The sequence below is a fragment of the Alligator sinensis genome, unplaced genomic scaffold, assembly GCF_000455745.1.
Source record: "Alligator sinensis unplaced genomic scaffold, ASM45574v1 scaffold67_1, whole genome shotgun sequence".
Classification (NCBI taxonomy): Eukaryota; Metazoa; Chordata; order Crocodylia; family Alligatoridae; genus Alligator; species Alligator sinensis.
In genome coordinates, this window is record NW_005842111.1 from 345,946 (window position 1) to 360,079 (window position 14,134).

A 14,134-nucleotide genomic window follows, 5' to 3' on the forward strand; every position below is an offset into this window, starting at 1 on the left:
GCTTGGAAGGAAACAACATCCTCTCATCCCTTTGAAATGCTGGCCTCTTACTGCTTTAAGATGGACTAACCCCTAGTGCAACAGCTGCTGGGTAGTGTCTACTAGCTCACTACATTAAAGTGTCAACTCATCAGGACTAGAGGTTTTTTACCCTATCCCACTGCTGAAGAAAACGGACCAGGCCAATAAGATACCAACAGTAACTTTACCTTGTGCTGTCATTCTGGGTCATTCAAAAGAATTTCATTATTAGTTTGTGGTAGTTTAACTCTCCTTCATTAGCCACTGGCTTCTATATATAAATCAACATCATCATTTATTTATTCTCCCTGCTTGTACATCCTATTCCTGTTTGTACCTTTTCTTAGGTTTCAGGGGAAAGGAGAGTTTCTCTTTACTATCATGCTATAGCACCAAATGTAAAGTCAATACATGATTCAAGTTTGATCATAAACCAGACTGTATGTTTAAGATGATTCAAGTTACCTGATTATCCAGGAATATTATAACCAAAAAGTGCAAGATTTTAAATACACTTACTTAAAATAAAAGAAGATGCCAAGGGAAATCAAGAGTGATGCAATTGAAAGACCATGTCCATTGATGGCCAAGTAGTACAAATTCAAGGCTGTCTGTAATAAAGGAACGAAATAAAGAATAAGTTATGGAGAATATAGAACTATCATATTTGAAACAATTGGACTAATCCATTACATGTAGAACTAGCACGATTAAACAAATGAAAAAAGATGAAGCATTGTTTAGAACTCACTGCAATAGCAGTCAAGACTTTTTTATTTTTTAAACAAACAAAAAAAATTTTATATAGGCTCCTATATCTTGCATCTGTATTTTATTTTTATTTTTATATAGGCTCCTATATCTTGCATCTGTATTTACAAAATTCTAGTTATTTATGTCATCTGCTGGGCACATCCATGTCATAGATTCGATTAACCTACTATTGAAATTATAGTTTCAAAAATCCATTTATGTAATCTTTTCTTTTTCTCTAGTTGGAGCTTTTGAAAGACATTTCCTTCAAAACAGGGTGCAACTATCATACTGGAATGTCAACTTTCAATTAGCATTCCTGAAGGTGGTAAAGGAAATTAATTAAACTAATTACCATATCGATTACAATTAAGTAATTAACAAAGTGATTAGAGATAATTATGGCAAGCAAAATTAATGAAATGTCAGAAATAGTTCATTTTTCATATCAATCGTAAGCAAGAGGAATGAAAATAACTTTAGCCAAATAGGCAGACTAGGCAGATCTGAATTAAGCAGTACATTAAATTTCAATAATAATCCTCTAAGATCACCTTACCTAGTGTTTCCTATTTAAGAACAACTATTCACTTTACAAATGTTAAATCGCTAAATAATTAAATTTAGCTCCACAGATCTGTCTGTGATGAAGTAAGGCCTATTATCCTCATTTTGCATTTAAGGAAAAACAAATCTTCATTCCATATGCCTAACAATCAAAGATGGTTCTTCATGTGGAACTGAAAGAACAAATTTGTGCCTCCAGGACTAGGACACAAAGCTGTAGTAGACATTCCTTTGCTCAGATGAACTCAGTTGAAGCCTGAATTAACCACTGAAAATCCACTGTACCAATTGTGTAGGACCCATATAAAATGATTTAATCTAGTTCCTCTTATTAAATATTCCATTCTATAAAGAAAAGATGCATAGTGCAAAGAAAGTCCATTCCAAATGAAATTAAAAGAATGTTATTGTTGCCAAGTGAAGCACTAAAAAAATCTGAAGTTCCCATGCAAAGATTGCTCATGCACTTTTAACTCTGACCCCTAACTACCTTATGAAGCATTTTCACATATGGTTGCATGTTTTACTTCTTTCTCCGAGAGTACTGCTTCGTTTAGCTGAGAAGGGGAAGAAGATTCCTTTCTAATTTAATACTGGGGTCAAACAGGGTACAATGTGCTGTGCAGAACTACATACTGGCCAATAATATTGGCCAGCAACATTAAAAAAAATCATCCATTGTGCCCCATTTAACTGACCTACTGAAAGATGCATGAAGGCATAGGATGTGATCCTTCAGCAAGCCACATATATAACTAAATAAGTAGTTGCACATTCTTGTCAGGTTGGTTTTTGTATGGAATAGTACAATAAGTCAGAGCACAGTAGATTACTTGCACTAAGGGTGCTAGATGGCTCTGCTTTTGCCGATCTGGTTAATCTTCCCTCTATTTGCAGCTAAATACTAGAATAAAAAAGTAATGACATTTGTCCCAGTTACTAAACTAAATTGTACTTAGCGATGCTCGGTCTCTCCCATCATTTAAGGCAAGGCTTTAGAAATATATTCTTATTATAGCTTGTAGATGTTCTACCGTGGATGATTATCCAGTACCAAGTTAAATTTGACTGACAGAATTGACATAGGTGGTTATTACTGTTTCTTCCTTTAAATATTCTTATCTGATGCCAGGATTAATGATCCTTATTCTCTTTAATGAGCATATATTCATTCACAAGCTGGTTCTCCAAAGATTTAAAAGTTCAGTTTCTTTTCACTTACATGTTTTACATTATTCCATTTGCTACTTGCCTTAATTTTGATTGTTTATTTTAAAACAATATTCATATTTGTTCAGCTAGAAATACTTTCATTTTAACTGCAATACCACTAGATACCACAGATCAGAGGTGGGCAAAATGTGGCCCATGGGCCAGATGCGACCCGTCAGGCCATTCTATCTGGCCCACAGGGTCCCTAAAAAATTTGGAAAAGTAATAGTTACCTGCCCATGGCTGCCTGTTTTGCAGCCCTTGATGGCTTGCCAAAACTCAGTAAGCGGCCCTCCGCCTGAAATAATTGCCCGCCCCTGCCATAGACAGATGATATAATCAAAGACAGGTGGGATGTTGGGTTTTAACAGCTATTTCTAACTCTTGTCAGATTTCTGACTCATATTTTCAAATTGCATTGAAGCCTATTATAATCCATCCTGTCCTTATTATGCATATTGTATTGCATGGGACATGCCACACACAATCTTCTATGCACAAATCTATCTCTGCCTGATCTGTGGATGATGAAAATTGTTTTGTTCATTCAGATGGCACAGTTGTTTATGTCCTTAACTTGGTAGATGAGTCTCTCTGGAAACCAGGACATATATAGAAGGGAAATGCACGCCAACCAAACCCCAAGGTTGCTGTGTGGAATCCACTGTGGAGTAGAGCTGGTCCAAATTTTTCAATAAAAACAGGATTTTTCTTTTTCTAAAATCAATATGAAAAATTAACTTATTTTTAATCAGCTCTACTAGGGCACTCCCCTTGCTGGAGATACAGTTACTCCAGAATGGAACTTCATTTCTGCATTTCTGGTAGGGGACTTCACTGAGCAGAGACATCTGTGTGCATCTTGGAACTATATAGTGTTTGGAACATGGCTCTCTATGGGAGGATAAAGCAAACAAAATTTTCAGATTTAAAAGGGACCTCTTAACAAAGATTTTCTCCTCCGCCCCTTGCAAAGTTTCCTTGTGAGAGGGGATGATCTGAATCTTTATTGTGAGAGACAGAGAGTGGATAAGATGGGAGGGAGTATGGAAGGAAACTATCTTTCATGGAGTAAATGAATGGAAATAACAAAATGATGTTGTGTTGCACATGGGGAAGGGAAGAAGGGAGGATGCTTTTCTTAGGTAAGAAGCAGGGGAATAGAAATACGTAGGTTGGGATGGATTGTTTTGAATTTGCGAGCTGGGGAGGCAATTTGCTTTGTTATACTATATTATTTTAATATTTTACTCTTTTTTTTAAGTTATTTTGTAAGACACCCTAAGCCTTGTGTGGAGAAGACGTAAGTCTAGTAAATAAATACAATTTCATTTTCTTCAATCCAATGAAAACCACTTAAATGAAAACCAGGCTCTTTTGGTCATCTTAACACACTTTCCCCTTTTCTCTGTACAGACTGCCTTCCCTCTATGTTGAAATACTGCCATGTACAGTTTTAATAGCAGTGAAATGATCAGAATGTAGGTTTTGACACACATAATATGAATATTAAAAGTCCTACATCAGTGGCAACATGCATTTATTTCCTACCTTCACTTTTTCATGTGTATAGCTATTGCACTGGGTATAATTTGTCCAGGTTCTGTTGCTTTCAGGGTGTCTAAACCAGTGTCCACTTGGATCACAGATCTTCGTAACTTTTTCTTTGGCCAGTGAAAATGAAAACAGAAAATAAAACAGAAACCACAAAAGTTAATAGCAAAGATCTGTTTCTGATGTCTAATATTTAATAGTCCATAAAATTTGGCAAACCAATGACAGATTTATTAAACTAGATTTATTAAACAATAAATTCTGTTTATTAAAAAATCTGTTTATTAAACAGATTTATTAAACTAGATTTATTAAGCAATTGAATTCTGGGAAACTGGTGGCCATTGTTTTTGCTTGGCAAGGGAAAATGATGCAAGGAAACAAAAAAGTCCCTCTTCTCCAATACGGTTACTCGGAAAAATATTTCACACTCCCTGTTAGAACACTACTAGAGGAAGTGACAGAAAAATGTAAATGTCATATGACATCCAGGGATTTCAATTAAAATGTGAGATTTTATTTTTGTAAACTAGGATCAGAAAAGAGAGAAAAATGTCATGAGTGAAATTGCTTGGAATGTCAAGAGTCACTTTAGAAATTGCATTTTCAGTGACTGTTTTATAGCTACGATATAGCAAACAGTGACAGACCAAAAGCTCTTAGATGTGAAAGGGCATTTGGAAACCTCAAAGTCAGGATCACACAGGAACAGAAGCCTAGAAGAGCCTCAGTTTAGCCACAGACAAAAAAGAATTAGACTATGGTTTACGTTAGTGGAAAACTACACTTGACAATCACCTAAATTGAGCTAAAAAGATGTTAAACTATGTCACTGTAATACACTAGGGGAAAGTTTGGGGTGGATGCTGGGGTCAGATAACATTTGTTAGCTAAATCTGACCTGTCCTTGACTTTTTTTTTTAGTTTATTGAATCTCAGAGGTGCAATTAGTGGTGTGGTGGTGTGGTAGTGATGGTGCTGCTTGCTTGTTTATGTGGCCAGTGAACGTGGTAGATAATGTGTACCTATCAAGTAAACCTGCATTTAACTGGATCCTAGTTAAACCAGTGACTTGAGCTTGGCCACTAGGTTGACAGGAGGATTCAAAAAGCCACAATCCATTTTTTCAAGCAACCTCAGTGCAGAGGTTCATCTACTTTTACCTGATGGGTTGAAGTCCTGAAAATAGTCAGGGCAGCGTTGTACTGATGTGGTACCCGCAACAACATCATTCCAGCACAACCAACCATCCCATGTTCTGTTACAGTAAGTACCTATAAACATGAAGGGAAATCAGATACAATTCACACAGATCTTTCCATAACAAGGGCTGGAATCTGTAAGAGAGTCTATACAAACCAAATCATTTCTTTAAGTTACTCAGGTCTCTCAGTATTATAGTTTGCACTTTCAGCACAAAACACAGAAACATTTCAATCAAAAAAATCTGTAAAAGACTTGATTTATTTAAATCAGTGGGTCTCAATATTTTTAGACTGAAGGCCCTCCTCAAAAAAATGCCAGCTTATAGCTTTAATTTTTTTATTGCTATGAAAAAATAATAGACCAATTCTTCTGTTCAAAGAATTCAGAAAGACCACAACAGTATGTTTCTGATAGAATGGATCCTAACGTGAAATCTCTGGGTTTATCTTGTGAGTCATGCATAAGTATTTACCTGCCTAACAGGGCTAATATTGCATGAAACACTTAAACGGATCTCATAGGACCTCAGGTTCTGCAGCACTCTGAGAATCACTGGTCTAAATTGTTTTAAAAGCACTCTCAACCTCCCTAAATGGCCATCTCCAGTGCTCAAAAAGTTAGTCTTAAATATATATTAAATCTCTCTTGCTGAAGATGACGCAACTTTACTTCCTATTCTACCCCTGGTAGACATGAACTATAAATTATCATTGTCGTGTTTATAGGAACCTTTCACATACTTAAAGACTTCCACAAGGTTTTCCTAAAGTCATCAACAAACCCAGTTCTTTCAGTCTGTCTTCAAAGGCTGTGCTTTTTTGAGCCTGTTATCATTGTTCTCTTTTGTCTACCCTTTTTTCAAAGTACAGTGCTCAAAACTGGACACTAATGGTTATGTCTAAATTGCAAATATTGCCTTCAGCATAAGCATTTCATTAGGAGAAGAGTATAGAAAATTGGGATTGCTCCTTTCTAATTTTTAGGATTCTAAAAGTTTTTTAAAAGATTTTAAGAGGGAAAAAGTATAATTTAACCCTCCACTATGGATAGGATTTATTTCTTTTTAAAAATGGTGGTTCTTAAATTAACATTAAACTAAGCACAGCACATTGCCTGAAAAGACTCAAAAAGATATAAATAAAACATTTTAACTAAAATATATTTACTCTGAGATCATGCATTTGTTAGGAAATACTCATATGGGCACACATCTATCATGAACGTGTTAAGAACAGCCAAGCACACAGAGTAAGCATACACAGCACAATGAAATACCATGTAAAATGACCCAAGCTAACCTGGGTACCATACCGGCAACAGTATAAGTGTATCAACGTGACACAACAACCAGGCTAATTATTGATGCTGAAAATCTGTGCATGTTAATGCAAGTATATATGCCATAGCAGTACTCACTACCCAAGGTTAAGACATGCATTTCAGTCCACAAAGCTGAGATTTGCCATTTCTTAGATAGTAATCCAGACTATTAAACTCATCCCATTCAAATCAGTACTGGATCTGAATTTCAAATGAACCAAAATTTTAAGTTGTTTAATTTAATCTATTTGCAAATTTGAGAGGCAAATGCAAATCTCAGCCCCTCTCTAATTTCTAAAGTCCTACCAAATATCATTAAAAGTAATAGACAAACATTAACCAAGCTCCACAGGCCCTGCTTCAGATTGTGTGATCTTAATCCCAATAGGCATATGGAAAACTAAATTCAGTGGGAGTTGAGGGCACTTAGGAACTGATCTAAATTAACCTTGTAGATGTCTCCATTTCAGCGTCCCAACACCCATAATATAGGTGCCTCAGAAAGGTGAACCAAAACTGAAGGGTTTAGGTACTTCCTAAATACTGGATGTGCCTCCCACTGCACATTCAGTGTATTTGAATACTTTCAAGGCACTGAATGTGCCTCCCAATTGGCTTGCTGCTCAGCAGGACTGGCATATGATTCAGTAATAGAAAAAGCAAGACAGAGGAATGCCCAAATTCCCTCTCCTTCTCAGTATCTATACATCAAACTTATGGCTGTGATGGCAGTACACCCATCATGTCACAATCTAGGGACCTCTCAGAAGGCAATGCCTTCCAAAATACCTGATAATGTCAGTGGATCAGTATAAAGCACAGGACCACTCAAACATACCAATGGGGGTGATAGTATCCACCACCCTAATAGACTAGTGATAAGAGCACTTGCTCAGGAAGTAGATGATCAGGGCTATAGGCCTTCCTTCCCCTGAGGGAATTCAACCCCCCATTTGCCATTTCCTAGGAAAGCATCCTAATCACTAGGCTATGGACTGGATAGCCAAGAATGGGTATGGACTCGGCTTAGACCAAGAATAGAAGAACCATGAGGTCAGAAGCAGAAAAATCAAGGAGGACTATGGCTTTGTAAGTTAGTTATTTTGCCTCCTTCCTGGAGGAAAGAGTCATGGGTTTCCCTCTCTAACGACAGAGTTATTTCTGATTTTTGAAAGATTTTCTAATGAAAAATTCCCAATCATTCCAAAGACCCATCAAGAGAGAAAGATCTTGTAGCTCCATGATGAGGGCACTCTCCTGGGAGGGAGCCATCCTGGGTTCCAGTTTCTTCTGCCAGGTACCTTTTGCAAAGCAGCAAACAAAGTATGGCTTAAAAGACCATGCATGATTCTATAAATGGCAAAAAGAAAAACTGATATCATCTGTAGTCTTAGATGCTGCTTGTATTTGAAGTTCCTCCAAAGTGGGATCAGTAGAAACCACAGGGCATTCTGTGCTAAATATATTCACTGGCTTCTGTCTGGACACAAATGTTCTGACTACTTGAAAGATAAAAAATAGTTTCCTTCTTGAAACTGAAAGTTAGAAGATAACTTGTGCATTTCAACATGTGAACATTTCAAAGTAAGTCCCTATATCATCTGTTTAATATGAAGGTGCTTTCATTTTTTCAAAGACAAGTGCCTAGAAGGGTTGAAAAACCCAAAAGAGCTACTACCCTAATCAAGAAACTTTCTTCATTGTCAACTGGAGTAGAGTTGAATCTAGATGTATAATTGTATCTAGATGTATAATTACAACATTGGAGTCCATAGGGCAGCAATATTTTGGGTAGTTGAGGTACTATAGTGTCCTTCCACAGCGCTTATTTATTATTCCTCATTGGCAAGGCATTGATAATCTGTTTAAAAGCAGCATCAACAGAATTAAAAAAACATGTAGCAAATTCAAAATTTTGCTACCAAGAAAGAAAGATAACTTTTAGTTCTCTAATGAATGCAGTTCAAAACTTTCTACTCCAAAGAAATATCCTTTACCTTCTTTTCTATGAATGGGATCTTGCATGATTTTCTGATAGCATTCATACTGTGCTGTCATAATCTTATTCCGGGTAACACTCAGCTGACCAATGTCTTCTGTATTATTCTGATGTGCCTCAGCTGGTATAGCAGTGGCAAAAAACTAAAAAGAAAAAGGAGGGTTTTATTTGCTTGTTTGTTTTTAAAAGTTATTGTTCTTTTCACAGTATTTTCTGTTTAACTGCTAATCTAAGTCTTTGGTTATTCATGTAAGCATACAGACAGACAATCATTTTGCAAAAACAAGTGCATAACTTTACTAGAAAAAAGAATAGTACAATCCATTACAAACAACCTGATTTTTTCCCCTTAATGGTGATATTTTTTAGTGTTGAATCTGAGTAAACAGCCCCTAACTGAGGACAGTGCAATTGTCTAATTACAAAAGATTATAACTTACTGTGGAAGAAAATAATATGTAGGGAGAAAAATGAGTCTTTTGCAAAGCTTACTGATGGATATTTTAATATCCACCCCAAAGGGCTTTGAATCAGGCCGAAAAGAATATTGCATTAAGAAGATGTCCCACTTAAAATCACTAAGACTTTTGGATTGTTTTTTATTTAGACACTCACAGTTTCTATATATAAATCAAACAACCATAAAACAGCAAAACAGGGAGATGGAAAATCTAGGCGTATTTGTGAGAAATTTAGGCTATAGAGGAAATACCATTCTGAATTCATACAATCACAAAAATAGTCATTTTTAGATGTAAAATACAAAAGGCTTCACTGAATATACTACTCACCATAAATCAAATTTTCATTTTAAAGATTTTACTATTAGTAAGTCTATTCATTTAAAAATATGAAAGCCCTACCTACGCAAATTGCTACAAATGGGATGCTGCCTGGACATTCAGGTGTACAATATCAGAAACTTTTACCACTAAAAAAACCATTACTAGCAAAGGGGACACCTGTCATCAACACAAGCAAAGGGTTTTAAAATCCCATCCCATTACACACAGGCTTTAAAAGATGGATATAATTTTAAAGGGGAGTGTCCTCTTCAGAAATTTGTACACGAACTAGACAAGAAGTATTGTTTCTGTGTATTAAGCATACCGAGAAAAGCATTATAACTCACCATAGTAACAGATAAGAGGAGTAGCAAACATATGGTCCAGTTTGTCTCCATCACTAGATCTGATGCAATGTATTTAAATACTACCGTTCAACAATAAGATCAAGCTGCAGTGGAAGTCATAAGAAGAAATGATTTCACATCATTCAGAATTACAGAAAAGCCTGACTTAAAAAAAAATTAGAACAATCAATAGTCCAAATTTTAATCACTTAATACGGGTGCAACTCCTACCAATTATAAGTGGGATATAATCTACAACAAATCACTAGCAGAAAATTCCAGCTGTGTGGCCATGATCACATATCTGTAGCGCTGCTGAATCCTCCATCTTTGCCTCTGCTTCCTACTAGGACTGCGTTGGGGCATGGAGGGACTTGGTAGAGCTATGCTATACCGACCTCTCACTGGTGTAGTGTCCTTTAAAGAACCATACATCAGTGGCCAAACTTACGGATATATCTGGTGGTACAAGGACTACAAAATGAGGAAGCTAGAGCTTGTTATCTGATGCTACCCCCTGCCTTCAGCCAAGCAGCTGTGCTGCAGGAGAGAATTTATTCCATTATGAAATACATCATTAAACTTCTGGTAAATTTTGATTAAATTCCAGCATTTCACTATATATTAATCAATGTGTTAAACTAAGCTATAGTTTGATTTACATTAGAGTTGAAATTGTACATTAGAAATTGTTTAATCATGAAATTTGACTATTTCATTTCTAGAAGAATGGTTTCAACAAATTGTAACCTTAGATTCAAACTACAACTTCACAAAAATGATGGACTCAACACAGAGACAAGTAGTGAACTGTGAAATAGTGTCTTGTATCTACTGAGGGTGGAATACTCCCAACTACAGAAGCATTAGATCTCTGTGGAATTCTTGGGATATATTTCCCATAAATATAATAACAACTTCCCATTATCCAACAAGAGGTGGTGGGGGTGGGGGAGCCTTTAAAACTTCTTCCATCATAGTAGACTGTCTGTAGGTGTAAGTGGCATGAAAACAGAATGGACTACCCTTGATACAACAGACCCACTATGAATACATTTTTAACAATTTTAAAGGAAATTCAGGTAATTTAAGAGTCTGCATCGTGTCTTGCAATGTCAAATACTGCACGAACAAATTCTTGTACTCTGAAGGAAAATCTACTCCCCTCCCCAATAGCACAAAATCTCTCAATTGATCCATCTTTGAGCAATTCATCAAAAGAAAGCTGTAGGGAGGGATTTGCAAAGACTTGTTCCTCCTATGAGTGTCTGCCTATTTCCCCACCTCAACCTGCCCCTACTGCCTTCCCCATCACCTGCCCCCTACTATTTCTTTCCCTGCTGCAGTGGTGGTGGGGACAAATTTAAGACAAGTCTCCAATAATTAGATTATGTACTTGGAAAATAACAAATTTATAAATTTCCATGTAAATAATCTAATTGCTGGATGGTTGTCTTAAATTCAGGGTCACCTTGGATTTGCATAAATACAATCAATCCTTAGACTTATGAAGCAACCTCATGTGAGTACTGAGAAGTTGGTTTCATAAGGTATCTGAGCCTTCTACATTTTCTAACATAAATGTATGATTCATATAGAAAGGGGTTTTTTTAAATGTAGATCAGCAATCATATTTTACCTTATTACCATCAAGTTCCATCAATAGTAGTAGTAGCAAACAGTGTTGTAGTACAGAACAATAATAAACTGAGCTCAGTGGTATGGATAATACTACTAATACTAATGTAGTACTATTTAAACCACATAAATCATTCATTATATATTGAAGAAAGAATGTAATAAGGAGCTGATTACTTACATGTGAAGCAGTCTTCAGACTCAAACAACATTTTTCCTTTGTTCATACACACTCTCGTCTTTGAGATGTTGTCTTACCCAGTAGTCATATCCTACAAGAAAGTGATTGATTGACATTATGTGAACAACCAATCATAAGCTGGCCACAGGGATTATTTCACAAAAAGCCTGTCACACAGAAAAAGATTCTTTTAGACATAACAGTTGTGTTAAACAAGTGCTCTGCCTGTCTCATGTATATTTGTACAATGGGGCCCTGGCCTCTCATTTTTACTGTAGTACAAGTAAACAGTCAGAGCCACTTATTTCGTAGGCTGTACAGTCTGTCCAACATAATTATCAGTTTTAAGGCAAACCTTAGTTCAGCCCTATTGAGGGTTTAAAGTCACTTACAACTGTGTCTGTTCATACAAAAGATAAATTTGGCCCAACATTTCCTCTGTCTCCCTTTTACTACCAATATGTAGTACTTTAGCACTGCCTGCTAGAACATGACTTCCACTGCGTTGTTTTGACGACTTAAAATGGGTTGACTAATATGCATACAATCCTTTTGAGGTGAACCACAACAATTCTTTGGAATGAAGCAGTATGTGAAAAGGACTGTTGAAAGTAGGTCGTTGAAGTGATCATCCTCTGAGAGAGAGACAAGGAAGGAGCACTGTTGCATTTGTTATTAGCTACTGTGTTTGTAAATGTAACATCTAAAATGTATATGATTCTAACTGCTAATAGAGACTTTTGACTGTATGGACTGTTCCATTCAGACAGATCAAAACCCTGCTCAACTTTTAAAGAAGCCAGAGAAAGTAGTAGTGAACTACTTGGGTAAAAAGTATGAATGGCACGTGCCCCTAGCGGCTGGGCGGGCACGGCTGAGCTGGTGGCGGTGGGAGCTTGGCGGCAGTAAGTGGGGGAGCTCCTGCAGACGCCACTGGCACTGTTGGCAGTGGGCGGGTGGCAACCACCTGCAGACGCCACCAGTAGTGTCAGTAGTGCCTTTGTGCAAGGGGTGCACCGCCATGCTCAGGGGGTGCATGTGTGCCCACGTGCACCCCCTACTCATTGCCCCTGGTAAAAATGGATAACAGACGTCTGTGGTCTTCCACCCAAAAAATGCAGCAGGGTGGCTATGACTGGTCTATTGTGTGCATAGGGATGGTGAAATGGCCACAAGGGGCATAGCATGGTGAATGCAATGAGGATTTTGCTGGCCTCTGTAACCAAACTGAGATAAGAGTTTGAAACATTTTCCTTACAAGAATCCCTAAATCCTTTCCTTAAAACATAGGCTAGATGACAGAGTTAGCATGAAAATCAAATAATGCCCTCAGTTCCAATTGTGTTCTTCCAGTTACCTTGAAATTCTTGTATGGTACAGGAGAAAGCAGAGTTTGGCTATTCTGACTCAGGGTCTAAGACCATTTACATATTGGTGTATGTAAATAGCGCTAGACATTTTCATAAGAAAGGATCAACATAGGAAAAGATATTGATTGCCTACTAGCCCAGAACCTTAAATAACCCAAATCTTCTTTGCAGCTAGTGGTTTATAGGCTTCTCATATCAAGTCTTCCAATGTCTAATGCTATGTTTCCAATTATTCTTTGTAGAAAAAAGGTGAGATCAAGTCCATAATGTTCTAAATGCTTCCCTCACCAATATCTCCAACACTTTAAGCTGTACAGCTAGAAAACTCAGAGTCCTCTACTCCAGCATGACCTGGAGTAAGGGACATTCATTAGTCTGTTGGACTTCAGTAAATATTTCTTACAGCATGTCCTGGATTTGTTCACTCAAAATGAATTCCTAACATTGTTAGGAAGACTGAAAAACAGCTTGATGTACTGGATTAGGGGAACTTGGAAGATAGCCAATGTGGTCCCCATCTTTAAAAAAGGGAGGAGGGAGGACCCGGGCAACTATAGGCCCATTAGTCTTACCTCAATCCTGGGGAAACTCTTTGAGAAGATCGTCAAGGAGCACATCTGTGATGGGCCGGCATCGGGGATGATGCTCAAGGGCAACCAGCACGGTTTCATTAGGGGCAGGTTGTGTCAGACCAACCTGATTGCCTTTTACGATCAGGTCACAAAAGCATTGGATGCAGGTGTTGCCGTGGATGTAGTCTTTCTGGACTTCAGCAAGGCCTTTGACACTGTCTCCCAACCCATCCTCATTAAAAAACTAGGTGACTGTGGCATTGATGCCTACACAGTCAGATGGATTGCAAATTGGCTGAAGGGTCGTATTCAGAGGGTGGTGGTGGACAGGTCATATTCGACCTGGGGGGAAGCGGGCAGCGGAGTCCCTCAGGGCTCGGTCCTTGGGCCCGCACTGTTCAATTTCTTTATCAGCGATTTGGACAATAGGGTGAAAAGTAACCTGTTTAAATTTGCTCATGATACCAAAATTTGGGGTGAGGTGGGCACACTAGTAGGGAGGAAAAGACTGCAGCAAGACCTGGATAGGTTGCAGGGGTGGGCTAACAAAAACAGGATGCGTTTCAATACTGACAAGTGCAGGGTGCTGCACTTGGGCAGTAGTAACCA

At 37.6% G+C, this 14,134-nt stretch overlaps 1 protein-coding gene across 5 annotated transcripts in view; it reads right to left on the reverse strand.

Annotated features, from left to right (window-relative positions):
• CALCRL (calcitonin receptor like receptor) overlaps positions 1-14,134 on the reverse strand; it is a 122,224-nt gene that overhangs the window by 39,626 nt on the left and 68,464 nt on the right. For 4 of the 5 annotated variants that reach the window (XM_006024626.3, XM_025205323.1, XM_025205327.1 and 1 more), the window contains 6 exons: positions 11,584-11,674; positions 9,765-9,868; positions 8,631-8,775; positions 5,271-5,381; positions 4,105-4,217; positions 541-632 (listed from right to left, as the gene is read on the reverse strand). In XM_006024626.3, the coding sequence (XP_006024688.1) occupies positions 541-632; positions 4,105-4,217; positions 5,271-5,381; positions 8,631-8,775; positions 9,765-9,815 (512 nt within the window). In that variant the 5' untranslated portion in view covers positions 9,816-9,868; positions 11,584-11,674. Of the gene's footprint in view, positions 1-540; positions 633-4,104; positions 4,218-5,270; positions 5,382-8,630; positions 8,776-9,764; positions 9,869-11,583; positions 11,675-13,525; positions 13,545-14,134 lie in introns of those variants that run through there. The other variant, XM_025205328.1, reaches the window with a different exon arrangement.